At 38.8% G+C, this 19044-nt stretch overlaps 1 protein-coding gene across 1 annotated transcript; it reads right to left on the bottom strand.

Moving 5' to 3' along the window:
- Window positions 1-1689: 1689 nt before the first annotated feature.
- Window positions 1690-6865, bottom strand: LOC134810548 (uncharacterized). Its single transcript, XM_063815436.1, has 2 exons — window positions 3431-6865; window positions 1690-2727 (listed from the first exon to the last, which is right to left on the bottom strand). The coding sequence occupies exon 1, from the start codon at window positions 5223-5225 to the stop codon at window positions 4266-4268; it is 960 nt and encodes a 319-aa protein (XP_063671506.1). The 5' UTR covers window positions 5226-6865; the 3' UTR covers window positions 1690-2727; window positions 3431-4265.
- Window positions 6866-19044: the final 12179 nt, after the last annotated feature.

Raw genomic sequence — 19044 nt, 5'->3', positions numbered from 1 at the left:
ATACATGATGACATGACTGAAATCTGTTCCCACACTGACTCCAAGAATGCCTACTCCTGGGTGCAGTAAGCACCCTGCTGGCTCGGGTTTCTGTACACATACCACAGTATGCCCATTGCTAGGCCAAAATAGCTACACCCTTGGAAAAAGTTATAAAATAACATATTTAAAGTAAAAAGTAGTCAATAATCAGGTAGGTGGTATGTGAGCAAAATAGTAGTTTGCCACCCATAATGAAATGAGGTTTTTTTCTTAGAGATTTAAACTACAAAATTAATATATACTGGATGAGCCAGACATAAAAGATTACCCAAGAAGACAGAAAGACTCATCAATAAAAGTAAGACATGATGATAACCTAAATGGTGATTTGTGTGTGTATGTTTGTATTTGTACTTCTGTCTCTATATAAAGTGAATCAATCCAATATTCTCATTTGAAAAATGTAAATAATAATTGTACTTATTTTACAAGGATATTGGAAGGATTAAATGGAATAATGAATGTACATCATTTAGTATAGCACTTGCTGCATTATAAGAGGTCAGTAAATGTTCACTATGATTAGAGGGAGTGCAAAAGGAAGGAGCGGGCCCAAGAGTAAATAAACAATGCTATCCATTTGCCTTGTTTTCTGCAGAGTTCAAGGCCTCCCGAACAACTGCTCTAAGGGTTTTATATGTTTTAACTCCCTTAATCCTCCCAACAGTCCTATAAGTTAGGCAATATTGTTATCTCCATTTGTAAATTAAGAAACAGGCACTAGGCCAGGAGTGGTGGCTTATACCTGTAATCCCAGCAGTTTGGGAGGTCAAGGCAGGTGGATAAGTTGAAGTCAGGAGTTTGAGACCAACCTGATCACCATGGCGAAACCCCATCTCCACTAAAAATAAACACACACACACACACACACACACACACACAAAGAAAAAAAAAAAAGAAATAGGCACCAAAAAGTTACTTGAGTATCCCCAAGATTACAAAGTTGGCAGATGGACGGATATTGGAGCCAGGATGGACCCCAGTCAGCTGGGCATCAGAGTCTGTGTTCCTGATCATTGTCCTGTGCTGTCAGTGTCCATGGAATGTGAGTGTATTCAGAGCAGATTTCAAGGTTTTGATGGTTTCTAAGGGTTCCTACTTTTGGCCCAGAGGCTTTCTTATCTAAAATAGTCATCTTATGGTTCTTGGTTCTGTGAAAGTGTTTATATAATCAAATAAATACGCATAATTATTGGTCAATAAGAGATCTTGTATTCTTTAATCTTTTCATTTGCTTTAAGACAAACTTTTACTATTCTAGATGGATGAAAATCTTTCATAAAATTTTGTAAAATACTTTTTCTTCATCTACTGAAAAGATCTGTATATTTTCTTCTTTGTTCTGTTAATATGGTGAATTACACTGATTGATTTTCAAATTTTATAGCAGTCTTACATTTCTCAAACCACATTTGGCTTGGTGTACTGTCCTTTTTATACAGTACTGAATCCTCTTTGTGTGAAAGACAGAAGAATTAGTCCATTTCGTGTATGTTGTTGAATTAATGGACATATCACTTTTTTTGTAGTATTCTTTTGCTATTTTTTAAAATATCTTTAGGACCTGTGGTGATATTCTTTCTTTCATTCTCGATGTTTGTTAAACTCTCATGTCAGGAATTGTGATATATTCTTTCTTTCATTTTTGATGTTTGTTAAACTCTCATGTCAGGAATTGTGAAGAATCTGAGATTTTACTCTACTTGTAAACTAACAAGTTTGTCTGTCACAGTTTCATAAATACTGGCAGAAAAACAAGAAGCCTCCAGGTCAAAGATGAAAGACAGTTTATTACAACAATCACATTAGCAAAAGATGACTATACTTGAAGATGATTATAATAACTGAATTAAAATATTTGTCTGATCATTCCAACCTCTGGCATCTTGGAATTGGCATTTCATGATTGCTTTTTTCTTATGATCCATTTAGATTTACTTGGTTCTTTATATGCCAAGTAACTTTGGATTTTATCACGAAAATTTTGAGTGTTATGTTATGAGCCTTGGGGTCATGTAAAAATCTCCTGGAAACTGTTGGTTTTGTTGTTCTGGTTGCTTTAGTAGATAATCAACCCGGAGAGGTTTAGACTACATGTTCTGACTACCTTCTGTAGGCAGTGGTTCAGTTTTTAAAGACTGTACAGCTGTTTGTATCTATCCCATGTGTGTGCCGCTGGGTGCCAGTCTGGGACCTCTGTGGAGTCTACACTCTAGGTCAGTTCTAAAGCCTTCATGTTGCTCTTTTTGGCCTGTCTTGAGCATGTTCATCTTGCGGGTGAGCCTAAGACTTCTGTCAGTTCATACAGAGGTACACAAATTTAGAGAATCTTCTTCTTCAGCTCTTCACCTCTTCTGTGATTCCTTCAGCACTTCACCTCTTCTGTGATTTCCCCAGCTTCCAGGGATCTCTTATCCCAGTTCTCTGGCTAGAAAGCTGCAGTTTCTCTCTGAGTTTTAGCCTTCTCACACTGTTGTGCCTTTCCTATAACTGAGTCTTTATTTGCCACACAGTGGCAAGAGGAAAGAGGAATAACCTGACTTTTTGCCACGCCCTTCAGGGGTGGTCAGAGGGCTCTTTCCTGGGTCTTCTGGCTATAGATAAGTGCTTTTTCTGTGGTTTTTTGGGCATCTGTATAACCACCATTGTCACTGCCCTCACATGGGGGCTTACTTTGGGGTAGGGCTGGAATAGAGAAAACAATAAATAAATAAATAAACCAAAACCCAGAGATTTCTTCCACACTCTCAGGCATGCTTCTACCCAGTCTTCTGATATCATAAAAATAATACTTCTTTTGGAGATTTTCCTGCCCACACTTGCTGCACAGTTCTAGGATTTGGGCTGCCCTGATGTCTAAGCTGGTAAACTCAATGCTGTATGATAGGAGAGTTAGGGTGTAGCGGGCTTAACACCATTTAAAATGGAACCAAGAACTTCTTATCTCTTAAATTGAGATATCTCATTCTGTGTAATCTGATACTTTCAATATGACACCATAATAAGGAACCCTAACCATTAGAGTTACTCACTGATATATTTATTCACTAAATACATAAATGCTTACTTTGTTCTACCCTGAAAAATGTGTTAGAATACATATCTAAATAAGGCCCAATTTCTATCCAAGTTTCTCTTTGTCTGGTACATATGACAGATAAACCAATAATTGTACTACAAAATAAGTGCTATAGTGAGTCTTTTTTTTTTTTTTTTTTTTTAAGAAAGTCCAAGTAGGAAACTTTCCCTCTCAAAGGCTAACCTTGTAGGGTCAAATGTCTCTCTAGTCTTTTTTTCTTCCTCTTATAGTTCCTGTATTAGTCTGTTTTCACACTGCTGATAAACACATACCCAAGACTGGGAAGAAAAAGAGGTTTAATGGACTTACAGTTCTACGTGGCTGGGGAGGCCTCAAAATCATGGTGGAAGGCAAGGAGGAACAAGTCATGTCTTACATGGATGGCAGCTGGCAAACAGAGAGAGAGCTTGTGCAGAGAAACTCCCCTTTTTAAAACCATCAGATCTTGTGAGACTTATTCACTATCATGAGAACAGCACAGGAAAGACCTGCCCCAGTGATTAAATTACTTACCACTGGGTCCCTCTCACAACACGTGGGAATTGTGGGAGTTACAATTCAGGATGAGATTTGAGTGGGGACATAGCCAAACCATATCATTCCACCCCGGCCCCTCCCAAATTTCATGTCCTCACATTTAAAAAATCAATCATGTCTTCCCAACAGTCCTCCAAAGTCTTAACTCACTTCAGCATTAACTCAAAGGTGCACAGTCCAAAGTCTCATCTGACACAAGGCAAGTCCCTTCTGCCTATAAGCCTGTAAAATCAAAAGCAAGTTAGTTACTTCCTAGATACAACTGGGTACAGGCACTGGGTAAATGCAGCTATTCCAAACGGGAGACTAATTGGCCAAAACAAAGTGGTTACAGGCCCCATGCAAGTCCAAAATCCAGCAGGGCACTCAAATCTTAAAGCTTCAAAATGATTTCCTTTGACTCCATGTATTACATCTGGGTCACACAGATGCAAGAGGTGGGTTCCCATTGTTTTGGGCAACTCCATCCCTGTGGCTTTGCATGGCATGGCCTCACTCCTGGCTGCTTTCACGGGCTGGAGTTGAGTGTCTGTGACCTTTCCAGGTGAACAGTGCAAGCTGTCAGTGGATCTACCATTCTGGGGTCTGGAGGATGGTGGCCCTCTTCTCACAGCTCCACTAGGCCGTGCCCCAGTAGGGACTCTGTGTGGGGGCTCTGACCCACATTTCCCTTCTGCACTGCCCTGGCAGAGGTTCTCCATGAAGGCCCCACCTCTGCAGCAAACTTCTGCCTGGGCACGCAGGCATTTCCATACATCCTCTGAAATCTAGGCAGAGGTTCCCAAACCTCAATTCTTGACTTCTGTGCACTCGCAGGCTCAATACCATGTGGAAGCTGCCAAAGCTTGGGGCCTGCACCCTCTGAAGCCATGGCCCAAGCTCTACATTGGCCTCTTTCAGCCATGGCTGGAGTGGCTGGGACACAGGGGACCAACTCCCTAGGCGCCGCACAGCATGGGGACCCTAGGACCTGCCCATGAAACCACTTTTTCCTCCTATGCCTCCAGGCCTGTGATGGGAAAGGCTGCTGTGAAGACCTCTGACATGTCCTGGAGACATTTCCCCCATTAACATTTGGCTCCTCATTACTTATGCAAATTTCTGCAGCCGGCTTGTATTTCTCCTCAGAAAACAGGATTTTCTTTTCTATCTCATTGTCAGGCTGCCAATTTTCTGAACTTGTATGCTTTCCTTCCCTTATAAAACTGAATGGCTTTAAAATCACCTCTTGACTGCTTTGCTGCTTAGAAATTTCTTCCACCAGATACCCTAAACCATCTCTCTCAAGTTCAAAGTTCCACAAATCTCTAGGGCAGGGACAAAATGCTTCCAGTCTCTTTGCTAAAACATAACAAGAGTCACTTTTCTTCCAGTTCCCAATAAGTTCCTCATCTCCATCTGAGACCACCTCAGTCTTATTGTTTATATCACTATTGGCACTTTTGTCAAAGCTACTCAAGAAGTCTCTAGGAAGTTCCAAACTTTTCCACATTTTCCTGCCTTCTTCTGAGTCTTCCAAACTGTTCCAACCTCTGCCTGTTATACAGTTCCAAAGTCGCTTCCACATTTTCAGGTATCTTTTCAGCAGTGCTCCACTCTACTGGTACCAATTTACAGTATTAGTCTATTTTCATGCTGCTAATAAAGACATACCCGAGACTGTGAAGAAAAAGAAGTTTAATGGACTTACAGTTCCACATGGCTAGGGAGGCCTTACAATCATGGTGGAAGGCAAGGAGGAGCTAGTCACATCTTACATGGATGGCGGCAGGTAAAGAGAGAGAGACCTTGTGCAGGGAAATTCACCTTTTTAAAACCATCAGATCTCATGAGACTTATTCACTATCGGGAGAACAGCATGGGAAAGACCTACCCCCATGATTCAATTACCTCCTACCAGGTCCCTCCTATGACATGTAAGAATTGTGGGAGTTACAATTTAAGATGAGATTTGGGTGGGGACACAACCTAACCATATCAGTTCCCCATTTTCCTACCTTTTTCTTTAATATAGTCCAGAAGAGTTAATTCTAATGTACAACCAAATGTTTATATTTCACAAAGAAATTTTGAGGCATATATTTTAAGGAAAATTAAAAGTAAATTCTCATTTTACTGGGTTACTTGAGAAGGATATAGAACCTGGATTCATCTTTCCAATCTCTTCTGCTGTCATTACTACCTGAGTCTCAAGATCTTTTCTCTTACCTAGGGATTGACCTTTGCATTACACACATCAAAAATACATTCCCCTTTTCAAGTTTGAGTCAATGCTGAGCTATAGTTGTGAGTTCTATTTTAGCTTCTCTTCAGGACTCCAAATCATCCTTTGTTTTAGTTTTCTACCACTGCTTAACAAATTATCCCTAAAACTTAATGATTTAAAATAAGAAATATTCATTATCTCATATTTTCTATGAGTCTTGACTATGGGTCTTTTGTGAGGCTATTGCTAAGCTGTTGGATGGGGCTGCAATCTCATCTGAGGTTTGGCTGGGGAAAGATGCATTACCAAGCTCCCTTCTGTAGTTGTTGGCAGGATTCACTTCCTCTTGGAATGTTGGCCTTATGTGTCTGTTCTTTATTGGCTATTGGCCTCCCTCAGTTCCTTTCTATGTGGGCCCTGAACATAGCAAGCTGACTTCTCTCAGAGCAAGTATGCGAGGGAGTGAGAGACAGCATCTAAGATGAAAGCCACAACTTATGAAAACAAATCTCAGAAGTGACATGCCATCACTTTTGCCATATTCTATTTGTAAGAAGCAAGTCACTAAGTCCAGCCCACACTGAAGGGAGGGAGATTATAAACCTTAACTGCCTGGATCAGGCTTTTATTTGCTGTAAGTATGACTTCTCTGTCCTAAGCAATAGGCTATAATATAGCTTTTACATGTTGGCTCAAAGCATTTTGAATTCCCCAGACATTGATCTCTGCCCTTTAAATTGTATTTATCTTAGCTGTGAACTACTTCTTTTCCGGCAGTCTAGATTCCGTCAAATTAGATCCGTATTTTAAAATGTCCTGGAGGAAGTTATGATACACACATATATATATATTAACAAAAATAGCCATCTTCCTAAAGAAATCTTTCTGTATATGTAAGAATGTAAAAGTATGTAAGAATATTTAAGACTCCATATATATATTTGATTAAGACATGCCTTATCTGCCTCTTGTTTGCTTGTTGCTTCTCATTTCCCAATTGCTTTTGGGGGAGGAGCACATTTCTCACAGTGAAAAGTCTTTTATCATTCAGGCCATTTTGGGTATAAGTTTTCAGGACATAAGATTCTTTTAGGGAGCACTCTATGAATTCAAACTTATATAAGCATTTATGTGCTAATGCATATCTAAAGAGTGCTCATCAAAATTATGGCAAGAGCTTTGCTACTATGAAAAATAAATATATATTATTTTTATTATGTGATCTGTACCAATGGAACTATCTCTAATAGAAGAGAATTCACAATCTTAACATTTTAGCATTGTATGAATTAGAATGGGAATGCCAATCATAATCTTCTATATATTAGATATGGGGCCCACTTCAGATTTTAATGAATTAAGTATATCTCATATTCTACAAAATGTATTATTTTTCTTTTTCATAGGATTTAATTTTTTTCTCCCATTCTTAAAAATTCTCAATTTAACAAGACTAAATTTGATGTGTCTTCTTTCAACTGTTTAGGCAATAATCTACTTGTTCTTAAAGCTAATTGACCATAATTGTCTGTGTTATCTTCACAGTGTTACAGAAGCACATGGCACTCATGCTGAGAGCCATATAAGATAAGGGCCTGAACACTTTGTGCTGAGGGGTTTAAGAGTTCAGAGATAGACTTTAAAGATAAGAACATTGAAATATAATTGGCTGTACATAGATTATCCAGAAGTGTAAAAATCAATTTCACTTAAGGCCTGAAACAAGATTATATTTAGTATATTTAGGTACCCTTTATCAAAAATTTTATTCATTGAACAAAATGCCTTGAGTATATATATGTATCAGTATTGAACTGAGCATTGTATTATACTTCCTTCAAAGTTCATAGTACAATAAAGAAGATAGGAATAAATGCTAGAAACAGTGCCACTGTTTATACCAACTTATATTCTCTCTATCCTCTAAGGCTCGGCTTACAGTATACCTTCTTTAGGAAGTCTTTCAGATAATTTCTGCTCACAGACTTATTTACTTCCCTTAATATTATTATGTAAAGGTAGTGTGATATACAGCAGTGGTTCTCAAACTTGAGCAGGGATCAGAATCTTAGTGAGGAGGATTTGTTAAAACAGATTCCTGGGCCCTACCCTCAAAGTTTTTGATTCAGTATGTTTGGGTGGGACTGTATTTGCATTTCTTTTTTTTTTTTTTAAATTATACTTTAAGTTTTAGGGTACATGTGCACATTGTGCAGTTTAGTTACATATGTATACATGTGCCATGCTGGTGCACTGCACCCACTAACTCCTCATCTAGCATTAGGTATATCTCCCAATGCTATCCCTCCCCCCTCCCCCCTCCCCACCACAGTCCCCAGAGTGTGATATTCCCCTTCCTGTGTCCATGTGATCTCATTGTTCAATTCCCACCTATGAGTGAGAATATGCGGTGTTTGGTTTTTTGTTCTTGCGATAGTTTACTGAGAATGATGGTTTCCAATTTCATCCATGTCCCTACAAAGGACATGAACTCATCATTTTTTATGGCTGCATAGTATTCCATGGTGTATATGTGCCACATTTTCTTAATCCAGTCTATCATTGTTGGACATTTGGGTTGGTTCCAAGTCTTTGCTATTGTGAATAATGCCGCAATAAACATACGTGTGCATGTGTCTTTATAGCAGCATGATTTATAGTCCTTTGGGTATATACCCAGTAATGGGATGGCTGGGTCAAATGGTATTTCTAGTTCTAGATCCCTGAGGAATCGCCACACTGACTTCCACAATGGTTAAACTAGTTTACAGTCCCACCAACAGTGTAAAAGTGTTCCTATTTGTCCACATCCTCTCCAGCACCTGTTGTTTCCTGACTTTTTAATGATTGCCATTCTAACTGGTGTGAGATGATATCTCATAGTGGTTTTGATTTGCATTTCTCTGATGGCCAGTGATGATGAGCATTTTTTCATCTGTTTTTTGGCTGCATAAATGTCTTCTTTTGAGAAGTGTCTGTTCATGTCCTTTGCCCACTTGTTGATGGGGTTGTTTGTTTTTTTCTTGTAAATTTGTTTGAGTTCATTGTAGATTCTGGATATTAGCCCTTTGTCAGATGAGTAGGTTGCGAAAATTTTCTCCCATGTTGTAGGTTGCCTGTTCACTCTGATGGTAGTTTCTTTTGCTGTGCAGAAGCTCTTTAGTTTAATTAGATCCCATTTGTCAATTTTGGCTTTTGTTGCCATTGCTTTTGGTGTTTTGGACATGAAGTCCTTGCCCACGCCTATGTCCTGAATGGTAATGCCTAGGTTTTCTTCTAGGGTTTTTATGGTTTTAGGTCTAATGTTTAAATCTTTAATCCATCTTGAATTGATTTTTGTATAAGGTGTAAGGAAGGGATCCAGTTTCACCTTTCTACATATGGCTAGCCAGTTTTCCCAGCACCATTTATTAAATAGGGAATCCTTTCCCCATTGCTTGTTTTTCTCAGGTTTGTCAAAGATCAGATAGTTGTAGATATGCAGCGTTATTTCTGAGGGCTCTGTTCTGTTCCATTGATCTATATCTCTGTTTTGGTACCAATACCATGCTGTTTTGGTTACTGTAGCCTTGTAGTATAGTTTGAAGTCAGGTAGTGTGATGCCTCCAGCTTTGTTCTTTTGGCTTAGGATTGACTTGGCAATGCGGGCTCTTTTTTGGTTCCATATGAACTTTAAAGTAGTTTTTTCCAATTCTGTGAAGAAAGTCATTGGTAGCTTGATGGGGATGGCATTGAATCTATAAATTACCTTGGGCAGTATGGCCATTTTCACGATATTGATTCTTCCTACCCATGAGCATGGAATGTTCTTCCATTTGTTTGTATCCTCTTTTATTTCCTTGAGCAGTGGTTTGTAGTTCTCCTTGAAGAGGTCCTTCACATCCCTTGTAAGTTGGATTCCTAGGTATTTTATTCTCTTGGAAGCAATTGTGAATGGGAGTTCACTCATGATTTGGCTCTCTGTTTGTCTGTTGTTGGTGTATAGGAATGCTTGTGATTTTTGTACATTGATTTTGTATCCTGAGACTTTGCTGAAGTTGCTTATCAGCTTAAGGAGATTTTGGGCTGAGACAATGGGGTTTTCTAGATAAAGAATCATGTCGTCTGCAAACAGGGACAATTTGACTTCCTCTTTTCCTAATTGAATACCCTTTATTTCCTTCTCCTGCCTGATTGCCCTGGCCAGAACTTCCAACACTATGTTGAATAGGAGCGGTGAGAGAGGGCATCCCTGTCTTGTGCCAGTTTTCAAAGGGAATGCTTCCAGTTTTTGCCCATTCAGTATGATATTGGCTGTGGGTTTGTCATAGATAGCTCTTATTATTTTGAAATACGTCCCATCAATACCTAATTTATTGAGAGTTTTTAGCATGAAGCGTTGTTGAATTTTGTCAAAGGCTTTTTCTGCATCTATTGAGATAATCATGTGGTTTTTGTCTTTGGCTCTGTTTATATGCTGGATTACATTTATTGATTTGTGTATATTGAACCAGCCTTGCATCCCAGGGATGAAGCCCACTTGATCATGGTGAATAAGCTTTTTGATGTGCTGCTGGATTCAGTTTGCCAGTATTTTATTGAGGATTTTTGCATCAATGTTCATCAAGGATATTGGTCTAAAATTCTCTTTTTTGGTTGTGTCTCTGCCCGGCTTTGGTATCAGAATGATGCTGGCCTCATAAAATGAGTTAGGGAGGATTCCCTCTTTTTCTATTGATTGGAATAGTCTCAGAAGGACTGGTACCAGTTCCTCCTTGTACCTCTGGTAGAATTCAGCTGTGAATCCATCTGGTCCTGGACTCTTTTTGGTTGGTAAACTATTGATTATTGCCACAATTTCAGCTCCTGTTATTGGTCTATTCAGAGATTCAACTTCTTCCTGGTTTAGTCTTGGGAGAGTGTATGTGTCGAGGAATGTATCCATTTCTTCTAGATTTTCTAGTTTATTTGCGTAGAGGTGTTTGTAGTATTCTCTGATGGTAGTTTGTATTTCTGTGGGATCGGTGGTGATATCCCCTTTATCATTTTTTATTGTGTCTATTTGATTCTTCTCTCTTCTTTTCTTTATTAGTCTTGCTAGCGGTCTATCAATTTTGTTGATCCTTTCAAAAAACCAGCTCCTGGATTCATTGATTTTTTAAAGGGTTTTTTGTGTCTCTATTTCCTTCAGTTCTGCTCTGATTTTAGTTATTTCTTGCCTTCTGCTAGCTTTTGAATGTGTTTGCTCTTGCTTTTCTAGTTCTTTTAATTGTGATGTTAGGGTGTCAATTTTGGATCTTTCCTGCTTTCTCTTGTGGGCATTTAGTGCTATAAATTTCCCTCTACACACTGCTTTGAATGCGTCCCAGAGATTCTGGTATGTTGTGTCTTTGTTCTCGTTGGTTTCAAAGAACATCTTTATTTCTGCCTTCATTTCGTTATGTACCCAGTAGTCATTCAGGAGCAGGTTGTTCAGTTTCCATGTAGTTGAGTGGTTTTGAGTGAGATTCTTAATCCTGAGTTCTAGTTTGATTGCACTGTGGTCTGAGAGATAGTTTGTTATAATTTCTGTTCTTTTACATTTGCTGAGGAGAGCTTTACTTCCCAGTATGTGGTCAATTTTGGAATAGGTGTGGTGTGGTGCTGAAAAAAATGTATATTCTGTTGATTTGGGGTGGAGAGTTCTGTAGATGTCTATTAGGTCCACTTGGTGCAGAGCTGAGTTCAATTCCTGGGTATCCTTGTTGACTTTCTGTCTCGTTGATCTGTCTAATGTTGACAGTGGGGTGTTAAAGTCTCCCATTATTAATGTGTGGGAGTCTAAGTCTCTTTGTAGGTCACTCAGGACTTGCTTTATGAATCTGGGTGCTCCTGTATTGGGTGCATATATATTTAGGATAGTTAGCTCCTCTTGTTGAATTGATCCCTTTACCATTATGTAATGGCCTTCTTTGTCTCTTTTGATCTTTGTTGGTTTAAAGTCTGTTTTATCAGAGACTAGGATTGCAACCCCTGCCTTTTTTTGTTTTCCATTTGCTTGGTAGATCTTCCTCCATCCTTTTATTTTGAGCCTATGTGTGTCTCTGCATGTGAGATGGGTTTCCTGAATACAGCACACTGATGGGTCTTGACTCTTTATCCAACTTGCCAGTCTGTGTCTTTTAATTGGAGAATTTAGTCCATTTGCATTTAAAGTTAATATTGTTATGTGTGAATTTGATCCTGTCATTATGATGTTAGCTGGTGATTTTGCTCGTTAGTTGATGCAGTTTCTTCCTAGTCTCGATGGTCTTTACACTTTGGCATGATTTTGCAGCAGCTGGTACCGGTTGTTCCTTTCCATGTTTAGCGCTTCCTTCAGGAGCTCTTTTAGGGCAGGCCTGGTGGTGACAAAATCGGTCAGCATTTGCTTGTCTGTAAAGTATTTTATTTCTCCTTCACTTATGAAGCTTAGTTTGGCTGGATATGAAATTCTGGGTTGAAAATTCTTTTCTTTAAGAATGTTGAATATTGGCCCCCACTCTCTTCTGGCTTGTAGGGTTTCTGCCGAGAGATCCGCTGTTAGTCTGATGGGCTTCCCTTTGAGGGTAACCTGACCTTTCTGTCTGGCTGCCCTTAACATTTTTTCCTTCATTTCAACTTTGGTGAATCTGACAATTATGTGTCTTGGAGTTGCTCTTCTCGAGGAGTATCTTTGTGGCATTCTCTGTATTTCCTCAATCTGAATGTTGGCCTGCCTTGCTAGATTGGGGAAGTTCTCCTGGATAATATCCTGCAGAGTGTTTTCCAACTTGGTTCCATTCTCCGCATCACTTTCAGGTACACCAATCAGACGTAGATTTGGTCTTTTCACATAGTCCCATATTTCTTGGAGGCTTTGCTCATTTCTTTTTATTCTTTTTTCTCTAAACTTCCCTTCTCACTTCATTTCATTCCTTTCATCTTCCATCGCTGATACCCTTTCTTCCAGTTGATCGCATCGGCTCCTGAGGCCTCTGCATTCTTCACGTAGTTCTCGAGCCTTGGTTTTCAGCTCCATCAGCTCCTTTAAGCACTTCTCTGTATTGGTTATTCTAGTTATACATTCTTCTAAATTTTTTTCTAAGTTTTCAACTTCTTTGCCTTTGGTTTGAATGTCTTCCCGTAGCTCAGAGTAATTTGATCGTCTGAAGCCTTCTTCTCTCAGCTCGTCAAAATCATTCTCCATCCAGCTTTGTTCCGTTGCTGGTGAGGAACTGCGTTCCTTTGGAGGAGGAGAGGCGCTCTGCGTTTTAGAGTTTCCAGTTTTTCTGTTCTGTTTTTTCCCCATCTTTGTGGTTTTATCTACTTTTGGTCTTTGATGATGGTGATGTACAGATGGGTTTTCGGTGTGGATGTCCTTTCTGTTTGTTGGTTTTCCTTCTAACAGACAGGACCCTCAGCTGCAGGTCTCAGATGGAAATGCAGAAATCACCCGTCTTCTGCGTCGCTCACGCTGGGAGCTGTAGACCGGAGCTGTTCCTATTTGGCCATCTTGGCTCCTCCCTGTATTTGCATTTCTAACAAGTTCCTAGGTGATGCTGATGCTGCTGGTGTGGGGACCACACTTTGAGAACCACTGCTGTATAGAAGTGTAGAAGTCTGGCCTTGGAGCCAGACAGATCTGGATTTGTAGCGCAGGTCCTCTACTTACAACCTATGTGACACCGAAGCTGTTATTTTTTCCTCTGTAAACCTCGGTTTCCTTATCTGTAAAAAGGAGACAACAATAAGCACCTTATAGATTAGTTTATTAGGATTAAACAAAATAAGACATGTAAACATAAAATACTGGAACTCTTCAGTACTATTTTTGTTATTATATGGTAAATGTTTTTAAAAATTAGTTACTGTTGTTGAAGACTAAAAGGCTAAACAGTAGTCAAGTGACATGTGGAGAAAGTAGAGATTTGTTGACATTCATAGGTCAGACCCAAAGAGAATATTCAGCACTTCCAAGATAGGCATGTGAGCAAGTTACATGGAGAAATGGAGCAATTGCTTATCGTGCAATTGCTTATCGTGCTGTGGTGACTCACTTCTGTGTGCATATGACTTCATCCTTAACAAGAAGAATGGATTGTGTTGATGTTAGCATCTGATACAGAGCATCCCTCTTGGGCAGTTTTACTCCAAGTTTCTTGAAGGATTAGTTCTTCCTAATGATCAACTTACATTGTCTGCCTTTATAATATATTACAACGTCTGTTCCAATCTGCTGTGATCAAAATGGCAGGGTTGGTTATAGTTTATGTATATGGCATAAGTCACAACAACTTCAGGCAGATAAAACAGGGAGCTGCTTTCCTCATAAGAGCACGGTGGGAATGGCAAATGGTACCTTTGCATGGATCATCATATGAGGTATTTTCACCCATAATTCTTGGCTGGGCTTGGGTAGATGACTGTGTTTCAGGGCCTGTATCCAGGTTAAAGGGGCAGCAACTATGGGAGAAACTATTTTCATGGCTATGGGAAAGGTAAAATAGAACAAGCAGAAACATACAAGGCATATTAAAGCCTAGGAGGAGAAATAGCATACTGTCACTTCTGCATTCTTTTGACCAAAGCAAGTTACATGAGGTGGAAAAATGTAGTCTCCCTCTGTGATGTCATTAATGCAATCAATTCATCAAAAATTTTAACAAAATAAATAAAGGATCGACATGAACAAAACTATAACATTTTCAATATAAAAATCAAGGTGTGAACAAATTGAAAGGCACACCAAATTCTTGGATAAGATTTAATTATGAAAAAGCTAATTATAGGCCAGGCATGGTGGCTCATGCTAGTAATCCCAGCTTTTTGGGAGGCTGAGACAGGAAGAATGCTTATGCCTGGGAGTTCAAGACCAGCCTGGCCAACATGGTGAAACCCTGTCTCTACAAAAAATACAAAAATTAGCTGTGCATGGTGGCACACACCTATAATCCCAGCCACTCATGAGGCTGAGGCATGAGAATTGCTTGAGCCCAGGAGGCTGAGGTTGCAGTGAGCCTAGGTAACAGAGTGAGACGCTGTCTAAAAAAAAAAAAAAAAAAAAAAAAAAAAAAAGCTAATTATCTCAACTCAATTAATATATTTCTTGCAATTCCAATTAGAATATTAACTTGGATTTGTTTATTAGAACTATATACAATGACTTTAAAGTTCAGCTGGAAGAAAAATATACTCACAAATAGCCAAGAAAAATACATGTATCTAGAAGCAGAATAATGTGGAGGATTTCTCAGATATCAGAACATAAAACCACCATAATCCAGCATGTGGAACTGGCATAGGAGTAGACAAATAGTCCATCCACAACAGGAAAGATGAAAATTTAACATGTTGACATTATTATTTCAATTTAGGGAAAAAATGTTTATTTAATAATTGGTGTTGACACAACTGACTGTCACTTTATAAGAAAAAAAATTGGATTCCTACAGCTCACATATTCAAAAGTCAATTTCAGTTAAAAGACTTAAACATAATAATTAAAATAAGAATTTTAGAAAAAATCTAGAAGAAAATCTAGGGGAAAGAAAAACCTGAATTTAAAGAATCCTAGAAGATATTTTTAAAGATTAACATATCTGAGAATTTAATACTAAAAATTTTGTATGGCAAAAGAAACTGTAAGCAATGTGCTAACTGACAATTATTAGATTTGGAACAAATATTTGCAAAGCAGATAATGGACCTAGCAAGGGTTTATAACTATAATTAATATACACAGAACTCTTACAAGTTGACCAAAAATCCCAAACGACTTGGTGGAAAAATAAACACAAGATATGAATATGCAGTTCACAAAAGAGCAAATCCAAATAGCCAATAAATATATTAAAAAGAGGCTCTAATGCACTAGAAGTCATAAAAATGAAAACTAAATTAACATTGTCATATTGCTTTGTACCTCCCAGAGTGGCAAATATTTTTAAAAAATTAAGGTATAGCAGCTATTGCAAGCAGAGATAAAGGAACTAGAGTACGGTTGTATCATGCTGGTAAAGAGAATTTTCATAGTCCACCTCTTTGGCACCAATGTCACATTTTTCTTCCTGTTTATCTAATTCTCTTACTTTCTTCTCAAAGTTCAGGATCTTTGTTCATGCCTTTCCATCAGGTCTCCTTGTGTTTCCCTAGGGTCAGATGACATGTAAACTGAAATAAAAGTTACTGGTTCCCAACACAATCATATGCAATGATTAAAAAGCAGGAAAAACTGCAGAATAAGCTTCCATTTGGAAAGGGACAGAGTGAAAAACATCCAACTGTCACTGGTCCACAGCAAATATCAAGCCCTGTTGGTCAAGAGTGGCAAGGACTCTCTGTTGTATCAAGGAGGTTGCTGCCAACCCAGCAGACTCTGTTCTGTTTTCTCAGAAATCTGTCTTGTGGGCTGTGTTCCACAGCCTTTCGTACTTTTTGGAGTGCGTGGGTGTAGGGTATGCTCCTTGTCTGCTATATTTCATAACCAGTTTTAACAGTGCACTTTGGCTTGGCATGAATTTGGGGACCTGGAAAATGGCTTTAGGGACTGATCATAGAACCATCCATCCAGTGTGAAGGTTTGGTTGGGGCTGAGGATGTGGGCAGAAGAGTAGGGGATGGAACTAGAAAAGCAAGGAATTTATCTGTTGGTTCTTTTCTTTATCTCATCTCTCACAGGATGTAATCTTCTCCAGACTTGTGAGTTGTATTTGCCTGGTTGCTGCACTGGGGGACTCAGATCCCATGCAGCTCTTCTTCTGAGCTACAGGGAAGAGCCAGAGCCTTAGTATGGTCCTGTCAGTCTGGCTAGGACACAGGAACTGTGATGGTTTTCATAGTAGGCACAATGGCTGCCATGCCAGAGCCTAGTCCTTACTTCTGGGCTGCTGAGTCAGCCAGTGGTGTTGGGAGATGCTGCCAACAGCGTGGGCAGGTTTGGACACCAATACATCACTGTCCCATGGTGGGGACAGGGAGGCTAAAGCAGACACAGTACCATACACTGCCACTTATTGAGAGGGCTGAGTCTTAACTCTATTTCTCTGAGCCTCTCTGTCATGTATTAACTTTCTGTGCGGTTTCAATATACACCTGTTTGAGGACAAGTGCATTAACTCATTACCTCTGTGGCAGATATTATTCTCCTTTAAAGAAACCCAATCTAGGGTGCAGGGAGTTTAAGTAATTGGTTCAAATTGGGCTGGAAGAGAGGGAGGAACTTTAAAAAGTAACTTCTGTCTGAATTGGTGGGGAGTTTAGAAGCTTGCAGATGTTAGTTGATTTTAATATGACATTATCGTTGTCCAGAGTCTGGTGAGGATAACATTACAGGTATGCTTAGAAAAAAAAGTATTGCACATTAAACAACGTAGAAGCACACAGAAATTCTTAGGATTAGTTTGCCACCTCCTCTTCTTAGCACACTTTTCATTAAACATTCAAAAATTGTATGCACGTAATTTTTAAAAAATAAAGAAAAAGTTTTTCCTTCAATATTTAGCTGTTTCTAATGCATCCTAGGGGACCAGCATGAGTATGTTTACGCATTGTTAAAAATACATACGTCATTCTGGGTCACCTTCCCCTGAACTCCAGCTTCACAAAACTCTTCTTGATCTGGCTCTGCCTACTCCTTCCTTGTCTGTCATCTCCCTTGGCCATATTTCACCTCAACGGCTTTGTGCTGTCTGAGAGTTTTAATCAGATAATTTCTCTGCCTGAAAGACTCTTCCCCAACTGAATCTGGCTTTCAGGTCTTAGCTCACCCTATCTATGTGATTTGTCAATTAGTCTCTTCTATTTTCTTTATAGTATTGATAACTACTTGAAAGTATCTTATTTATCTGTTTACTTGTTTATTATCTTTATCCTCCACTCACAAGCAAACTCCATGAGAAAAGGGAATTTGTCTTTTTCCCCTCTGTTTCCATACTATCTAGAAGAGAACAGTGTCTGGCACATAATAGATCATAGTACATGTCTGTTGAATGAATGGATATACCTTTATGGGGACACACACACACAAATACACACACACACACACACACTTAAAGAAATTTACCCCAATGGGGGTCATGCCATTCTTTTTTTTTTTTTCGGTTTTCTGACACCATTTGTTGAAGCGGCTGCTATTGTATACAACATGGTGACTATAGTTAATAACAATATATTGTGCACTTGAAAATTGGTAAGAGTAGATTTTAAGTATTCTCACCACAAATTAATAAGTATGTGAGGTAATACATATGTGAATTAGCTTGATTTAGCCATTTCACAACATATACATATTTCAAAACATCATGCTGTATATCATAAATATATACAATTTTAATTTGCAAAATTAAGTAAATAAGAAGAAACACTTAAAACAAACAAAAGTGGAGGGTTAAGTGATTGAAGCAGTCTGCAATGCAGAAATGGTTCTAAAACTCTCCCAGAATTACTGCCTGGTTTGTTTAGAACCCAAAGCTTGTGTTTTCATGTGATCAGCCGCTCTCGGGGCTTGAGAATCAAGCCTGTAATCAAGATCCCTGAGCTGACTGGTGGCTTCACAGGAGACAATTGACAGACAACTCAGGATGAATAGAAGATGAACTCTTCTTGCCGTTCCACACTGAAAATATACTTCATACAATTATTCCTCATATTTTGAAAACTTTTTATAATTAATTGTAAGGGGAAAGTTTTTCGTGGAGCTGAGCACCAAAGTAATACAGAGTTAAGCCAAAACTCTATCAATTCCATTTAAATGAACACAGTACTAACATGAATTACTATTAGCATTTCAAGCACTAACCTGAATTACTGTGTAGCATGGCTGCTGACTTGCTGACTGGGCTTGTTTAGGTCTTTCCTGGTTATTGCTATGTTAAAAACTATGCTCACAAAAATGCATACAGATGATAGGACATTCAATACTAAAAACAGAACACGTTAAGACTGAAAGAATGTAAATGAAGTAATTCAGAGTATTGTGAAAGAAAAACCTAAGGTCAGCAGATGCCAATGTGACAGCTATGAGGATGACCCCAAGGGACTCTTCTTTGTAGTGTCAGTGGGGATGGAAGTATACAAAATCTAAAAGAGACCTTGTATCAGCAAAGAAATGCCTCGCAAGTTGAGTAGGAATATAAATTAAACTCCTCAAGTTGACTTCTCTGCACAAGGACAGGAATATCTCAAGATAGACTATATCATCTAG

This window comes from Pan troglodytes, chromosome 6 (assembly GCF_028858775.2).
Source record: "Pan troglodytes isolate AG18354 chromosome 6, NHGRI_mPanTro3-v2.0_pri, whole genome shotgun sequence".
Lineage (NCBI taxonomy): Eukaryota > Metazoa > Chordata > Mammalia > Primates > Hominidae > Pan > Pan troglodytes.
Note: the sequence above shows the minus strand (reverse complement) of the source record. Positions and strands in the feature narration are given on the sequence as shown.